Genomic DNA, 17,227 nt, shown 5'->3' with positions numbered 1-17,227 from the left:
CATCGATTTATGGAGGTGTCTGTTATTGACATTTCTCGTAGCCGCACCGTAATTTAAATAAATTGATTATTTATAAGGTTTTATTAACTTTGAGACTTTATTTCTAAACAATAAACAGTTATATTTCCAGGGGTGTGACCTTACATCTTGTGGGATATACCAAATTAACCAAACCCTGAGAGTTGCCACCTAGTGAAAAATACCGCTTAACAATTGTCTTTATAGTAGAAGTTCCGCATACGTTAATTGAATTTATGTGTGGCGTTTAGTATGTTTGAGTTATACAGCAAGGACTTTAAGATGGTCATATCACTAACCATACACTACATATTGTATGGTTAGTGGTCATATTACACAAAACTTATTTCATGATGAAAAATCAGGCTTGGCCACATTGCTACATAACAGCACCGGAGTGCCATAGCTAACAGCTTTGGGAAGTAAGTCATTTTTTGTGTGCATGGTGTATTAAGCAGCTGCAATGCCCTGTTTCTACAGCATCAATAACTGGGAGTTCTCCGTTTTTTTTTTCAATATATTTGAAATGTTATATTTACCTCATGTAAAAATCCATAACAAAAAACTCGTTTCTTCAAAAAACTTACCGTTGCCCATATTTTGCTATTTCCGGGACTCGATCAAATGTGAAAAAACTGAGTGGCTGTGGAAATGGGACATTATTCGAAGTATGGTGAGACCATATTGAGCGCAATATTCATATGTGGTGTAAATGTATGAAAAATACCAAAACCGCTTTCACAATCTGAATTTGAAAATATCGATGTATACGATGTTTTCACCTAGTGTTGGTATATTTATGAAATTTAATTTACGATCACTAGCGATCAAATCATGCCTGGTTTAGAATTTTGTATTTCCCAAGAAAAGAGGTGTTGACTTGGAATATACATATGTACATACATAAGTACTTGTGCGGTTAAAATGAATTCTAATCGAGATAGTTGCTTTACTTTTGGTGAAGGAATTGAGTACGTTTTAAGCGCATTATCATTTCCCGATAATACAAAAGCTACTTTCAACGCTGATGCGCAAATAATAGAAAATGCCGTCGTGAACGCTATGGCAAGTTACGATCCACTGTTCCGAGCTGCATTTAAAGGTCTAAGCTTGGGCGGCAGTTACTTGGATGGCATTCGGATTCGTTTACCGGATGAGTTCGATATGAACGTTAAAACTGAATTGAATTGCAGTCTAACCCCAGTTTCTGCCCGTCCGGGATTCATCTTTCTACGTGCCGACAGTAAGGATCATCACTGTATAAAGCACGTTGATGGCGAGGGATTCTTTGTTGATCGTCTTGCGGTGCAGAGTTGGTTCCGCGACAACATTACGGCCGTAATGCCAAAATTGCAGAATATTCGCTGCAGTGATAGACGAGCCTACAGCATGGAATATACGGCTCATGGCTATGGAGTAGCCCACACAATGTTGGCAACTGAGCATCGTAATCATCGCCGCCAGATCTCGTTTGATTTTGTGCCTGTATTTGTGTTCGAACCAAATCAATGGCCACGCGACCAACGAAAATACCCCAAAGGCAATCGCGAGTGGTTTGCGGTGCCTCGCAAATATTTTGACAAACCTGAAGCCCATGATCCCAGATCTTTCATTTTATGCGCCCCTTTCTGGGAGCGTTTGGTGCTGCACAAGAAACAAAATCTCAAGGACTCGCTGCGTCTGATGAAGGCGTTGCGCAATGCCAACGAAATGAGCGGCCTCGTTAGCTACCACCTTAAAAGTATTTATCTCAATGCGGTGGACGAGAAGTTGGTAACCTGGAATCAGGCACCAGGACACATTCTAATTTGTGTAAGTTGGGTGTTTGTCTTATACATTTTTTAAATAAACAAACAATGCGAGTTCAGTTTGCTAGAGAGAAGTTAATATAAACATATATATACTTACAGATGATGGTCAATTTGCTACATGCCGTGAGACTTAATAACTTGCCCTTCTACTTAGCGCCTGATCACAACAACCTCGACAAGCTGAGCGAGAAGCAGAGGCAAGAATATGTGCGAATTCTGAGCAAAATTTTGAACAAATTGATACGACGTCGGGATGCTAATTACTTAACTGGAGAAGATCTCTATCAGTTGTTTGGCGTCGAAGTGAAGTGACGAGGACTTGTAATTGGATTATTTGTATTAAGTATATTTTTATTATTTTTTGCTTTGCACGTGTTATAAAGCATTTAAAGTTAGAATTTAGGCAAAAGTTCGCTAATTAGCCAAAAAACCGTCTTTATCTGTTTCTGAAATATGGCAGCATTTCAATACTCTTTTTGTATTTCTGTAACTCTATCGCGCTCTCTATGAATAATTAAAAGAACATACAAACTAGCAAGTAACTTGCAGCAGGTACGTTGAGGCCTTGTTAATAAACCGTTTAAAACTATTTGCCTAGACAATAAAAATAGATATTTTTCCGATTACGAGCAACAAGGGCAGCTGAATCGCCCAAGGATCTATGCAGTCAGTAGATCACTTTAATTGATCAACTTGATTGTCATCCCCGTTGACTCTTTATTTATCTTGATCTCAGTATCGCTGACTCTCACGATCCGAGTACTTGCCACTCAGTTTGCTAACCGAATAGCGATCGGAGTAGGCATCGTACTTGTCCGCCTTGTAGTTGATCTCTTGGGGCGTGTAGCCAATGTTCTTTTGCCAGTGCCGCGTCCAATAGAGATCCTCGTTACGCACCTGTGAAGGCGTCTTCACATCGCGGCACACATACACGCAATAGATCATGCAGCCGATCAGCGTGAGGAAGCCAAATATCAAAAATATGATGCCCAATACCCTGTAAGAGCATTAGCATAAGCGAGAGTATGATAACGGAATGGATATGCACTTACCAAACGTATACGGGCTCATAGAACTGCACCACGATGACAAAGCCAAGGGTGACAAGAATAAGACCCAGATTAAGCAACAGCATCAGGCAGCAAACGCCCTTGACATTTGGGCAAAAAGGGTTTGGTGCAGACATCGTCTCGATCTTTGCGCCACGTCGGGTTGTCGATCGTCCGCTGCGACCCGTCTTCGCTGTGCTGGCCACCGAATAGACGCTGCGGGGCGCCCCACGCGACACTGGACGATGGCTGTAGCGGCTGTAGAGACAATGATAGTTAGTTGGTAACCTGTGTGTACTGAAAGGTGCACTTGCCTGATCTCAGAGGGCGCCTTGTATGCGGCACTGGTCACATAGATGTCGCTGCCCGCATCGCCTGCCTGATCGTAGCTCAGTGCGGACGGAGCACGCGGGGGTTGTCGTGTGGGCGGTGGACCGCTCAATGAACGGGGCCCACCATTGTCTGGGGAGCTGGAGAGACCCATCTGACTGTGGCTATAGCTATGCTGCAGGTGCTGTTGCTCTTGCAGGCCATTGCCGTGAACAGCTCGATTCTTTCGTGAAGAGTTATAATGGCCCTGGGAATTTGGGGAGATTCGTTCATGAGCCAGCGTATACTCCGAGTGGCCCCGATGCGAATGCGACTCCTCGCCGTCCGTGGAGTAGCCTCGATTTGAGTGCACATACGGCGGATCAGGCGTGAGACGTCCATGTGTGGCCACGTAATGACCGCCCTTCAGTCTGCAATCGGTAAAAATTATTAGTAAATCAGGTAATACCAGTAAGAGATTTTTTAGCTTCCTGTCTGGGAAAACTACAGAAAGATAGATAGATTTCCTTAGTAGGAAATGTCATTTATCTTGCGGAACAATTGTGCCAAAATTATTATTTTTAAATTACTATTAAAATATATTATATTGAGTCAACATGCATATGCAAAGTATTGTCTGCTACTAATAATTTATTTGTATTTCCAGGCTATAATATAATATATAAAAGTTCAACATTGTTATTTTGTTCTCTTACTTTTTCACGTGCCGTTCGTGCATTTTGTCAGATCTGTCGTTTTGCCTGCCGGAGGATTGGGAAATCTACTTAATCTGCGTCTCCGTGTCCGACTTAATCGCTGTCCCTCTGGTGAGCTGTAGTAGACGTTTTGCCTGGTGATGCTTTGGGTGCCTGTATATGTAGACCGTTGTTGTCACTAGAAAGTCCCACGAGTGCTATAGCTGCCTGTGGGAACAACAATAAAACACGAGAAGCAAAACATTACATATTTGTTCCAATTAAGTTGCTACTGACTCTGGCTTGTTGAAATTTGTAGCCAGTTTTCAACTTTTAATTAGTGTGGAAAAGTTATGACTACACTCTGAATGCTGTGTGTAGCGTTAATATACAAATTACATATGATAAAACTAAGCTATCGTTAAGGTGACAAAATTATATGTTTTGTTTTATACGAGATCGAAAAACTCTCACAACATCTAAGATGATCTCTTAAGTGTTGATGAGTATCACATAAGTATCATATATATTTTTGTTATATTCTCTTCTCTAATCGAAAAATTGATCGTTGATCGTTGATCGTTGGTGATCGGGAGCGAACCAAGCGGTGTAGTTGATAAATTTGTCATTTGAGCGGTGGCTGGCAATATAATTATTCAATATACCAAATATAGTCTTTGGTTTGTTTTAGTTCTTTTGCGGTATATTTGGTTAGAATATTTTAAGACTAAGCTTTTATTCCAAATGGGTAGCAACCATCTCACACTCGACTGTAGCTTTCTTAATTGTTCTTTAATTAGGTTGAGTTGGTTTTATTATTGTTGTTTTTGTTATTGTTTTTATTGAGAGTTTACAGTTCGTTGCACCTCACAGTAGAAGCAGCGGCAATATCCTGACGAACCCCATTTTGTTGCATGCCACACCCTCTTGAATACAATTCAAGTTCGTGGTATGCAAATTGAAGTTGCAACTGCAATTTGACACTTGGTCACGTAGTTTAAGCTTCATCCTAAACGTTACTGTTGCATTTACCTTTTCGTTTACGCATGCCTTTTCTTTCGCAGGGTAAGCTCACAATGACACACTCCACATTCGCAACAACCTTCAATGACAATCCAACTTAAACTGCTGCGAGAACTTTTGAATCTGTTTGATGTATGCTTCGCTTCGACTGATTAAATATTATCCACACTAGTAAATAGTATTATTTTTATTCAGATCGGATGGAATCAATATAAGTCCCATAGTTAAAAGGATATAAGGACAAGTATTGTACAGAATGTACAGAATGTAAAGAGGCCGCTCAATTGCCAATACTTCTGGAATATTGGACATGAGAATTATTATTGTCAGTTGCTTGATATCAATTGAGTGATTGTTTCGATTAGGCATAATAAAGGGTGTCGCTGACTAAAACTACAGTTTGATTCTATGTGCAGGGAGATCCCAGTTGGAACGAGTGTGGCAACTCATCTAGGCCCAACCCACTTAGTTTTTCCACTGAAGTCGTATTCAGTTATTCGGTTTTTTTATTTGCCTGGCGGTGAATCGCGATAAAATTGTCAGTTGGGACCCTGTCTGAGACTGGACATGGACAAACGGGTCTGCATTGAGAGTGCGAGTAAATGTTTCAAGTTCGTTACGTTGATTTTAGCGCCTAGGGAGACGCACAAACACAAACATAGAATACACTCAAACTCAGAATCACACTTACACTGGGAGGCTAGTCAGACTGATGGGCGAGGGATACTTATCGCGTGGGCGTTGTCTTTCATTGTCAAATGAAAAATCGAAGCAGGGTCCTTGGCAGGCGTGTGGTCGTTATTACACAGAAAATAATAAACGTATTTCGAATTGCACCAAATGCCACGAACGATAAACAAAATTAAAATTATATTAGAAGTAGGCGTAGTCTTAGATCACGATCGCAGATATAACAATAAAACATTTTGAAAATGTGTTCAATGAAAGAAATTATTGAGCTTGCTAAATGAGCTGGGTTTTTTTTAAGTGTGTGTTTTAATGTTTTTTTGTTGTATTCTTTTATTTTTTTCTGACTCACGTTTCGACTTATTTGTTTTTCTAAATGCGTTTGCGATCAGTTTGGAATCACTCACTCAACTTAATGTTCGAGCACTAAAGAAATACATAAGAAAAATGCGTGACATTTTTATTGGAACGAAACTAGTCACAACTAGCCCATCGCCGATATATAGTATATACATAATTTATTTCTAATTTATACATTTAGCTTTTGTTAACAGATCAACATATTTCTCCCAGTGTGAGTTAACTCTCCGACTCTTTGTTTCTTCGATTTCATGTCCATTTCTCTTACTTAGAGGGCTTCAAAAGCCTTTTTGCAACTCCCAATGCGTCAGTCTCCTCCACTTCTCAGTCTCCCTCTCTCTCCCACTACACTCCCACTCTATCTCTCTCTATCTATTTAGATTTGTTTATGCGGTTTGGGGTTTCGGGTTGAGTTTGAGTTTGCGTTTGAGTTCTGCTTGTTTGTTGTGTTAGGTTCACATTTGCCCTGGAGCTGTAAGCTGGAAGCAGAGCACTTCTTCAACTAATGTAAATATAAATGGAATGCCATTAAAATGTTTTTGCTTTCATATTTACCTTGGCGAGCTCACATTGAGCCTTGGCATGTGTTATAACCTTTAACGCTGCATAAACAGCATAAATAAGCCGTAAAGCAGCCGGAATCGGGCAAAAGGAATTTATGCTCTCTCTTATGTCTCTCAGCTGTCCAGGTAGCGATGAGTACATTGTAAAGCAAGTTACATGGGTTTCCCATTTTTCTTTCCTCCCCACTCCTCCCCATCCCTCTCCTACCCACCACAAATCACTCTTGTGTCTCCATTAAGCAAGGTGTCTTGCCAGATTTCACAACTTTCGCTCTCGAAACGGCACCTAAGCTTCCGGTCGTGGTGGCCAACAATGGGTTAAAGCCAACCAACGGAAGTCGCAACGAAAAACCAACTCAACCAAACAAACAGACTTCAAAACTCTAACAACAACTCCAACTCCAAACGAAAACGAAACAATATAAAAAACGAGAAGTTAATTTGTAGCAAATTGCAGTGTGTCAAGTGGCAAGTGTGAAAAAAATACGTTAACAACAATCAAAACGCACCGACAACAATAAAAGCATGGCAACACTCAAATGCATTCCATAGTCCAGTTTTGTGGTCAAGTGTCATAAAGGTTGACTCAGACAGAAACCAATTTGGAAGCTACTATGATAGTGATGGAAGCGGCGCCAATGGCAATGAATATGGTTCGGGCCAAGTCTCTTTCATTGCCACAATGTTGGGGCGCGGTTTAGAAAGTTATAGTTCCTTCCTCCTCCGTGCATCCCCTGCACCATTCGCCCAACAGTCCGCCCATCTGACTGCTCCTTCTACAACTTTGTTGTAGTACCTGAAATTTATGGGCGGCCCAGTTAACCCACATAAACTGGTGCAAGGCATTCACTCGGAGAATGCAGTCTACATTGCAACTTGCATAGCGCCTTTCACATGCCAACGAATCGAGCCAACGCCAAACAAACAAAAGTTGGTCAAATTTAGTTGCTAATATTGGCCCAAAAAAAAAGGAAAAACTAAATTAGATTGGTGGTTCTTTTCAACTTAGAAGCGTGGTAAAAACACTGTTGGATGAGTACTTGAATAATATTATATTACAATTCTTGAATTTTTAAAGGGATGTTTACTGAGATGCCTAAGAAACATTTCCTTATTGAACTGATATGAAATTAATGCTGGGAGAACGGGAACATTATGAAGATAATGCTATCAATGCCCCATTTGTTTAATTGTCCACTCCCTGCCACTCCAGACGGAATCACATTCCGGCACTAAATCGTTGGCATCAATCAATAAATTTTAATTAACGAACCTTCCGAGCATGAAGGCTTGTATTAGTTGATGCCAATTGCAACACGTGTTCAGTAATCAGCATAATATTTGATGGCAACATCTTGAAGCTGCAACGCAACTTAGCCACTTGGGAGCTCCCATAAAAGCGATGATCTGGGTAGATACGTTAAGACGCTAAGTAGCTGACTGCTCGTTAAGCGCTTTTAATTGCTAAATTACGCGCTGCATGAGCAGCCAGTTCTCAGTTTAGTTCAGTCCACTACAATGTCCAAAGAGCTCATTTTTTTTTTTGATGCCCTTATTCTATTTGTGTTGGGGACATGAACGCGCGGTTGTTAACACGCTGCCTCATCTCGCGCCTCCTCGTCCGGCCTGATGTGGCCGAGTCGGGCTTGGCCTGGTCCCATCCTCGGTTCACAGACGGCTCTGGATTGGCTTGGCCAACACTAATGCGTGTAATTAGCCGCAAAAAGCGGCAAGACCACTTAACTGATTTATTAAAACGTTTTTCCATTAAATTTTTAACCCTGCAGGCTATTAAAAGCACTCACACAACCCCAACGCACACACACAGACAAATACATACACATAGCTACAAGTCTTGGCGAACATATTGGGGCAAAGACGCCGCCACAACTTGAAAACATTAGCAGCGTTTAACATTTTTCTGGTCGCTGCACAGTGGACAAAACGTATTAATAAATTGAAAAAAAAATAGAACTAAAAATATATCTTAAGAAAGTGTAAAAAGCAGTTAAACCTAAATTGAACTGAATCTTTGAATATGTCACTATAGTTTTCATGAAAGTTTACTTGCGATTAGACAAAAATTGTTAATAAATACTTTGGCTGACAATCTGGCGTATTTTGCTTCCTATGGTATATTTTGAATGTTGTACTATATCAATATACCAAAAATAGCTTTTGGTATATTTTGTTGTTGTATATTTATCCGATATATTTTCAAATTAATACCGCGCTATCTTCCTTAATTGTTCTAGCTGGCCTTGCTATATTTGTTACCACAGTGCCCAAGATTTAGCACTATGGTGCTGACCCAGCAGACCCAGTGGTCTGCATGCTTCTGCAGATCTTGCAAACAACATTCAAATGGGGCGGACAACTGACAAAGTATTGTGACTGCAGAGGTATGGCACTTTCTAGTCATAAATGCTCGCTCACGTCGTTGTTGCGGTTAATCTTTTTGGGCTAAAGACAAGCAAATACAACGATACCGACGACAATGGCAACAGCAAGTACGTCAAGATGGCAAATGGTTAACGGTAACGGCTACAGAAATTAATAAGCACCAAGTGTGCCCAAAGGCTACAAAGGGCGATGAAAGTGCGATTTAAAAGACGTACAGACACACCCACACACATACGCGAGAGTGTGTGTGTGTGTGTGTGTGTGTATTTGCTTTATTAATTTCTGGCATTTTTTCATTATGATTGTGCGCCATTAAAATCAATGCCTAAAAAGAATTGGCCAAGCCAAAAGGTCTGGCTACAATTGCCGTCTGCTCTTGAAATTGCTGTTTCAGTTGTTGTTGTTGTTGTTATTATTGTGGGTAAACAATATTAAATCTCAACACTCGTGCAGAGAAAGTTGGATTTACGGTCAAAAGCCGCAATGTTTTGTCAGAAATCCCCCCGTTGCCACTTTTTTTTTGGTGATTTTGGTGATTCCCTTTTGGCTTGTTCCTTTTTGTTTTCATTTTCTATCGTTTTTTATTTTTCTGCAAGCTCGCTTAAGGCCATACGAGTTTGGCGGCTTTCGTTTCTATTTTGGCCATGTTCTATTGTACTTGCAACTGCTGTGGCAACTCGCAAATGAAGCCGTTGACAGCTGCCACAGCTGTTGTTGCTGATGTAGACGAGATGAAGCTGGAGATTCAGATGGAGCAGACTAGCCAACCAACTAGGCAACCAAAAACACAAATTGCTGTATTTGTGATACAGTGGGGGAGTCACGTTTGCTAAATTAATTTCAATCAGGCTGCCCAAACTGTGTAAGCCTTTTTTGACAACATCAAAGACTGAGCAGCAGTAAGCTCAGTTTTTGGCTATTTTGAGAGCTTCTTCAAGACCAAATTGCAGCCGTTGGCCAGTCAAAAACTGGCTTTAGCTACTCCACATTCTGGCCCTAACATAATGCCCGAGTAGATTCTAGAACGACTTCCAGATACGCTCTACAATCTTGATTTGTTTAATTGTAGAATACTATATGTGGGCCTAAACTTAAAGCGAGCTGCATTATGCTGCTCTGCCAGGCAGAACTGATAGAGATCTACCACCAAATTTAACTGTAACTTGCGGCGGATCTAAGTAGGCTGCTCGCCCCACCATTACCACAGCCATCAAGAACTATGGAGCCTGTGTTGTACGGTCTAAATATCAAATGCCGCGACGGCAGTTAAACTAAGTTAAGTTGAGTACGCAAGACTGCGAAACACTTGTTATCTAATTTTTACAGAGTTTCTATTATGTATTTATGTTATTGAAAATCTGGTTATTATTATAGTCCCATATTGATAATATATATTTTTAATTTAAGGGACGTGTACAAATTTAAAAGCAATTAACATATGCTTGTACAAACAAAAATATTCTTACTCAATTTGTCGGATCTAAATCCGATGATTTTTGAGATCTATATGTTGAAATTGGAGTGCAGACAGTAATGTAGGGTTTTGATACCGAAATATAATATTGCCAGCTGTTTTAAATATGAGTACCAGATATAAAAATATACAGTCGGTGCTTAACCCTTTCGGGACGGGGTTTTATTTCGAAAACCAAGATAGTTAGAGAAAATCCTTTTTCAGATTCTGAAAGATGACTAAAAATAATTATGTACTGCATACTTGGAAATCCTGAATTCGTCCTTTTATCCTGGGACATATAATCCCAATCCGAAGATATTCACCGTTACTTTTTTGTTTACATTATGAAATAGACACTTAAAACTGTGTTTGGGATATTTCACAACATCAACACCATAACAAACTTACTATTAGAGGAAGGAATGAGCAACCCGTATAACTTTTGTTTTTCGGCTGAGAGCAAGTGTTTTAAACCAGCACAATAACGGCAAAGACTCAAAGTGTTAATAGCACTGCCAAAAGCAAGCACACCTCGGAGAGAACACGATTCTCTATTAGATATTTGCGGTTTCCATAAGGGAATTTTATTGAACGCGGACTGTGAAGCTTCTACTTTAGAGTAGGTTTATTTTTAATTGCCTAATCTAACGGCATATTGGCTATGCCAACTGCCTGTGCTTAGCTTTATAACTCTGGCTTTTTGCCAAGTGTGCACATTTTGTAGCAATGTGCACTTGACGCGTTGCCAACGACAAAGCCAACGAATAATCCAACAAAACAGAATAACATAAAAAAGAACCACACAAATATTCGAGTCGCACATATGCAAACTCATGCAGCAGCAGCAGCAGCCGCTATGTATACCGGTCTTGGCCAATTCTTATTACCAAGTCGCCATGTTGTGGCCAATGCATGAGCTTCCCACGCTTGTTGGGTCCGGCTTTGGCTTTGCAGTTGCTCAAGGAGAGAATTGGAAGCCGCTGTTACGAGTGTTCTAATCCGCCAGATAAATCCATTAAAAAATAACACCGGTTGATATTTGCCTTCCTTTTTATGCGAGCCTAAAGACTTTGCAATGTGAAGGCAACAATCGCCGTCACCATCAAGCGATTTATAGACTTAAATGAACTATTTTCAATCTATTAAATAAATATGTATATGAAATGTACACAAATTTAAAATGTTCTTTCGAAGATCGAAGTTATACTCGTATTGTCAGTGTAGATGTTGTACAGCTTCTGCGGTGTAAATTTCAGGGTCGTCTTATGCAAATTGCTTATCATTTGTATAAACTTATATTCGTCTTGCATTTCAATCAACATAAACTATCAATTGCAAAAGCAATTAGAATCGTTCACTAAAATATGGCACTTGGAATCAGGAATTTAATTGGCATGCAATAGTGACACGAGACATTAATTACGTGTTTAAGAGAACGTCAGTTCGTTCTCATCTCAGTCACTGGCTTTGTCTCTACTGAGACATGAATTAAGCCAATGATATGAGCTTCCAAATGTCAAATGAAAGTTGCAAAAATCAATTTCAAATGCTATAAATAATTATGCAGTTCGATGTGTGTGTGAGAGTGGCTAAAGCAGTATGATTTAGAAATGCGACTATAATTAATGGAATGATTCATCCAGTTACTACAGCTACTTTTGGATAGACCCTCGCTCATTTTTATATTTTTTTCGCAAAGCATCTTGTGATTACACAATTCGTTGGTTTTGTCGAGTATACAGCACATATGTATTCGTAATTAACTGACTGAAAATTGTGATTAGCATTGATTGATTTGTATTTTATTTCCCTTCTTTGGTTGTTTAAGTATTTTGCATATGTTTGATCGTTTAATGATCGCTTGATCGTGTTCAATATATGTTAATGAGCATACGTAAATTTAGCCGTAAACTAGTCTTAAGCATGCCACATAGTTATGCAACTTTCGCTGCAACGAATTTCGAATCTTTGCAGCATATGGAGCTGACCCAACATAACAACACGACTATGCAAATACTCTATTTGACTGTTTGGGTTATGCACACTAATTGCGGTGTCTAAACAGTTATGTCCAATTGCTTGACCCCAAAAACAAAACTTAAAGCAACAAATTTTAATACTATCACAACATTGTCATCAACGAAAAGCACAATAAAATTACAAGAAAGACAACATTTTTGCCGCTGGCGCTGGTTTTGAATTTCTAGTTGTTTTCGTTGCGATTGTTGTTGTTGTGGTTGGCACTACTTTTATTCGATTGTACGTACGGCTTAGTATAGCATGGCATGGCGTGCGCCAAGCATCGCTGCCTTTTTATCATAAAACGCAAAAAATACGGAGAAAAATAAAACACAATGCCAGCGGTGTTGTGGTTGCGGCTTTAGCTTTGGCTCTGGCTTCGGCTTTGCTGCTCATTGTGGTTGCTGTTGGGCCGCAGACTCAAAATTTCCAAAAGCCAGTTCTGTTATGCACAGTGGGCTTCATGCGCATGTGAAACACTGAGAAACTTCGAATATGAGGTAACCGTTATGGCAGCCTCAGCAGCAACAACAGCACCTAAAGACCCATCTGAAGAGTGTCTTTAATACTCCTATTGTCTTAGATTGTGTATTAACTTATTATAAAATCTCAGGCGAGTTGAGTGATATTTCGCTGGGAATGTATTATAAATAGATTAGCTAGATCTAGATCTAATCATTGTAAAACCATTGTAAAACCTAGCAACGCCTTTTATTGGGCTGTATTATTCGAGAATTTAAAACCATGCATATGGTACTATGTTGATTTCCAAGGATGACACGATTCTCATTCATACTAAATTTAATGTATATTTTATAAGAACATATGTATGTATATAAATTTCGTTTGCTTCATTTCAGCTCATTCTAATGTGTATTCTGCAGCAGTAATTATTATATAAGTATGTATGCATATCTAATTTAACTTGCAATATTTATAAAATATGTATTAGAAATTCAGTAAATATAAATTTTACATTTATTTAACCAATAACTCTATTAGTGAAAAGTGAAAAGCATATCGTCAACATCAATTAAAAATACTGGACATATTCATTAAATCTGCTTAATATAGTTTACTAAATGTTGTATACAAGGAAGCAAGCAAGTTTCAGTTTTTCAAGACAATTAATTTGACTTTACCTATTTGTGTCTGGCCTTTTAAGGCTCTAAGCAATAGATGACAATTGGCAACAGACACATGGTACGGACTAGCCACCCAATTGGGCTTAAACAACATGTGCAATTGACCAAAAGTCGTTGCTATTGTGGTAACCAACTAATGATAATTTCCTGCACTCAACTTTACTTTGGATGTGGATTGCATGAACAGCTGTTGGGTTTCCGCTGCGCTGACAAATCTTTGCCAAATGACATAAGCGTTGAGTGAATGCAAACCAGAAGTAGAAACAGAGACAAAAAAAATCCGAATCATGCTCATAAAAGGCAAATATAAAGCAACCGATCACAACTTTGACTCGAGTTGGCCTTTTCACGGTCAACCGCTGGAAATCATTCAGAATTTGCTTTCGGCGCCCACGCACTCAAAACACAAAGTTTCGATATTTTTGAATCTTTCGTTTTTTTTGGTATCACAAGTTCAGAGTTCAAGATAATTACGGAAATTACCTTAGGTGAGGCAGATGGGCAGATTTTAATACCATTGACACTTTGCACTTCATCAAAAGTTGAAGTTTAAGCTAAATAAAATTGCGCAAATACATGCATGAGTGTGTGAGTGTGAGTGTGTACATGATTGTGGGCTAAAAACTGGCTTACCTTCTCTGTTCATTGTTGTACAGTCAACTGCTGTTGTTGTTGGTGTTGGTGTTGAATCGCGGCTGCTGCTGCTGCTATTGTTTTCGCCTTTATTTATTGTTAACGCTCCGCCAGCGACAACGACAAGTTGTTAGTATTTCGTTGTTGTTTTTGCTGCTGCTGCACACATTTCATTACACTGTCAACTGTTGCACAAAAAAACAAACAAATATATGCACAAAAGTTTGAGTAAATCGATATGTGCATGTAAATCGATAAGTATACATTAATTAAATATCGATGTACATATGTATGGATGTATGTATGTATATTTAAATGACGTCGTAGCCACTGGCCATGTGATCATCTGAGTGTGTGTGTGTGTAGGGAATCTTGGATTATACTAGCTCTGGCCATAAAGACAGCCAACACATGTGTGATATAATCACTTGGCATGAATGGAATATAGGCGTTGCAAATTTTCACACAACATTTACAGGCATGTAGACAGAACGGAGAGGGAGACCCGGGGGTTCTGTTAACAATGGGCAAGAGCGAGAGAGACCCAACTCAAGTCGACACAGCCAAATCGGCAATAATCTTGGCTAAAGCTAATAATAGCAGCAGGTTTTTGGATCGGCTCAAGCTGAGTTATGCGCCTACACTCTCATCGCACTCTTACACACATACACACGCACACACAAACGGCTAAACACACACACATGCTCAGAGTCTACAACGAACCAGAGGGCAACGCATGTTAGAAATATTTGCTGTGGAGTTTGCAACACTTAACAACACTTATTAACACTTTTTTTTGCGCACTTCACATACAATTTGAAATAACACTCACGTAATCTGCTAAAAATAGTTGAATATTTATTGTGTGTTCGCTCTTGTTGTTGCTTTTGCTGCTGTTACTGTTCTCTGTTTTTCGAGTTGTAGTTGTTTTATTGGCTGTTTTGTTTCTCGTCGCTTTTACGGGTCTCGATTGATGGCGCTTTATCGTGGCGAACGCGTTGCGCTTTCAACTCAAACTGATCGACGCATACGTTCCCCGAGCTTTGGGCACCTGTGTTTGATCTAAACTGGACTAAAAACTTGCTTGTAAAACTGGTTTTAGACACTAAGCGCACTGTTCTCTACTCACACACAGAGAGAGAGAAAGAGAGAGCGAGAGAGGAGACGTGTGGGAGAGCGGTAAATAGAGAGCAGAAGAGCGGATCTGCACTTTGCACTTTAGCGCAGAGCTTTTGGTTTTTTCAACTGCATTTAATAACTGTTACCCGAAAGTTTTGCGACACGTGCACTCAGGTTAGGTAATAATTAACCGAGAGGGACAGAGACAGCAGTTTCGGAAAAGGAGCACTTTATTAGATGCTCTCCTTGTCAGCGGACGTGATTGACGCTGGATTGCTACAACAAGGAAGAATAGTCTAAATTACAACAACTAAGCTACATGGGACTGTCAGTTTTTAAGAAAACTGCATCGAGCAAAAAAGCATCGATAATGAATACAGAAAAACTTGAGAGTCTTGTCGATTGTGTATGTTGCGGGTTCTTTAAATATTGTCCTTTGATATTGGTTAGTGATATTAGTTAAATGAATTTTTAGATGCAATTATCAAAACGCTTATTAGCGTCTACATAGAGTATTTAGTAAACATACATATGGTTTTTTTAAGTAAGTTACTTTCTTTTATTTGAACTCTTGCTGTAACTTTGGGCAAGGTTCAAAGTATGAGTACGGCTGAAATTTAAATTGCAGCTTTTATTTGTTGCAGTTGTCGCTTCTTCAATGCCGTATTTTGGCGTGGGTGGCAACATACTTGTGTTTGCCGTGTGTGGGCAATCGTCATTGTCACAATAGTTGCTGGCCTCGGTCGGGCCCAAATGTTGCACAAGTCTTAGACACAAATGTGTGGCATGCCTCAAGTGGTATGCCCTACTACAAATGTTGTCCTGTGCTTTGTGCATTTAATATATATATATATGTATATATATTTTTTGGGAATGCAACTCAGCGCTCAACACGAGTGTCTTGGTTTATAGAAAGCAACAAAAAGTTTGTGCGTCACAGTTGGTGCCACTGACACGTTGCTGTTGGTTTTCTATGCGGGAGGTATGTGAAGGAGTCTAAAAAAAAGTTGCATAAAACGGCAGTGATTTTTCTTTAACAATAAACAATCAGAAATGTTTTAGTTGCAACTTTAAAGGTAACCAAATCGCATTAACTTTTAACTTTGACGAGGCGCCAAATGGCAAAGCATTTTGCAGTACAGACTTAACTTTCGACATTGACTTCCCACATATGATACATACATATGTACATCCATAAACTTATGTAAGTGTAAGTGTGTGTGCGTGTGTTGTGCTGGCATTGGATTTAATTTAGATAAAAGCTTTAGCTTTGTACGCTCTCGCCCTTTAAAGGCGAGATAATGCACTCAAATCAATTCCACAAACACTTTCCACAACCTTTGCCAGCGACGACAATTTATTTTCATGGTCCTGATATGAGGATATTGATGCCAGATATGCGACGCTTCGGTCGGACGGTGAAATGGCGGTGAAATGATAAGTGGGTTAAAATTTATACTTACAGATTTGGGTTAACATTTTTAGCTAATTTCTTATCCGCAAAGGCAGCTTTTAATACACTTACCAAGGCCATATCAATTCAGTCATGTAACTGACATTCCCAGCTTGTCATGATATGATATAATAGGGATCGTTTGGTGCATCTAAACGTGTGGTTTATTATGTTTTATCAATTGTAGATCTTTTATTTGAGGTTGAGTGGATTTTGTTCAAAACTTTGGTCCACCTTTCCATTATTATTCCATGCTCTTGGAAGAAAACAAATCTTAGTTTTGAATAGAACGGTCTAGGTTCCATTAGAGCATATGGTTAATGTCGCAGTGCATCCTCAAGATATACTTACTATAAATAAATATTTCACAGAGATCCTAAAAAGGATTTCGATGCAGTGATTAACAAATAAACAATTTTAAATATTCATTGACATTTATTGATTGAATTTGATAAGGTTTTATCGTTTTGCAGCATTTGTTTTT

The 17,227-nt window shown here is 39.3% G+C and overlaps 3 protein-coding genes across 5 annotated transcripts in view; 1 reads left to right on the top strand and 2 right to left on the bottom strand.

Moving 5' to 3' along the window:
- Positions 1 to 800: 800 nt before the first annotated feature.
- Positions 801 to 2,405, top strand: LOC133846305 (cyclic GMP-AMP synthase-like receptor). Its single transcript, XM_062281204.1, has 2 exons — positions 801 to 1,830; positions 1,929 to 2,405. Exons 1-2 carry the CDS (start codon positions 943 to 945, stop codon positions 2,139 to 2,141), a joined length of 1,101 nt encoding a protein of 366 aa, XP_062137188.1. The 5' UTR covers positions 801 to 942; the 3' UTR covers positions 2,142 to 2,405.
- On the bottom strand, positions 2,155 to 4,045 carry LOC133846306 (uncharacterized). Its single transcript, XM_062281205.1, has 4 exons — positions 3,904 to 4,045; positions 3,193 to 3,618; positions 2,882 to 3,136; positions 2,155 to 2,826 (listed from the first exon to the last, which is right to left on the bottom strand). Exons 1-4 carry the CDS (start codon positions 3,924 to 3,926, stop codon positions 2,562 to 2,564), a joined length of 969 nt encoding a protein of 322 aa, XP_062137189.1. The 5' UTR covers positions 3,927 to 4,045; the 3' UTR covers positions 2,155 to 2,561.
- The window catches only part of LOC133846295 (BAI1-associated protein 3), a 72,209-nt gene continuing 58,953 nt past the window's right edge, over positions 3,972 to 17,227 (bottom strand). For 2 of the 3 annotated variants that reach the window (XM_062281162.1, XM_062281163.1), the window contains one exon: positions 14,256 to 14,356. The gene's annotated coding sequence lies outside the window, so the exon portion shown is untranslated. Of the gene's footprint in view, positions 4,111 to 14,255; positions 14,357 to 17,227 lie in introns of those variants that run through there. The other variant, XM_062281164.1, reaches the window with a different exon arrangement.

Source organism: Drosophila sulfurigaster, chromosome 3 (assembly GCF_023558435.1).
Source record: "Drosophila sulfurigaster albostrigata strain 15112-1811.04 chromosome 3, ASM2355843v2, whole genome shotgun sequence".
Taxonomy (NCBI): Eukaryota; Metazoa; Arthropoda; class Insecta; order Diptera; family Drosophilidae; genus Drosophila; species Drosophila sulfurigaster.
The sequence above is the reverse complement of the archived record's forward strand: the minus strand, read 5'-3'. Positions and strand labels throughout refer to the sequence as shown.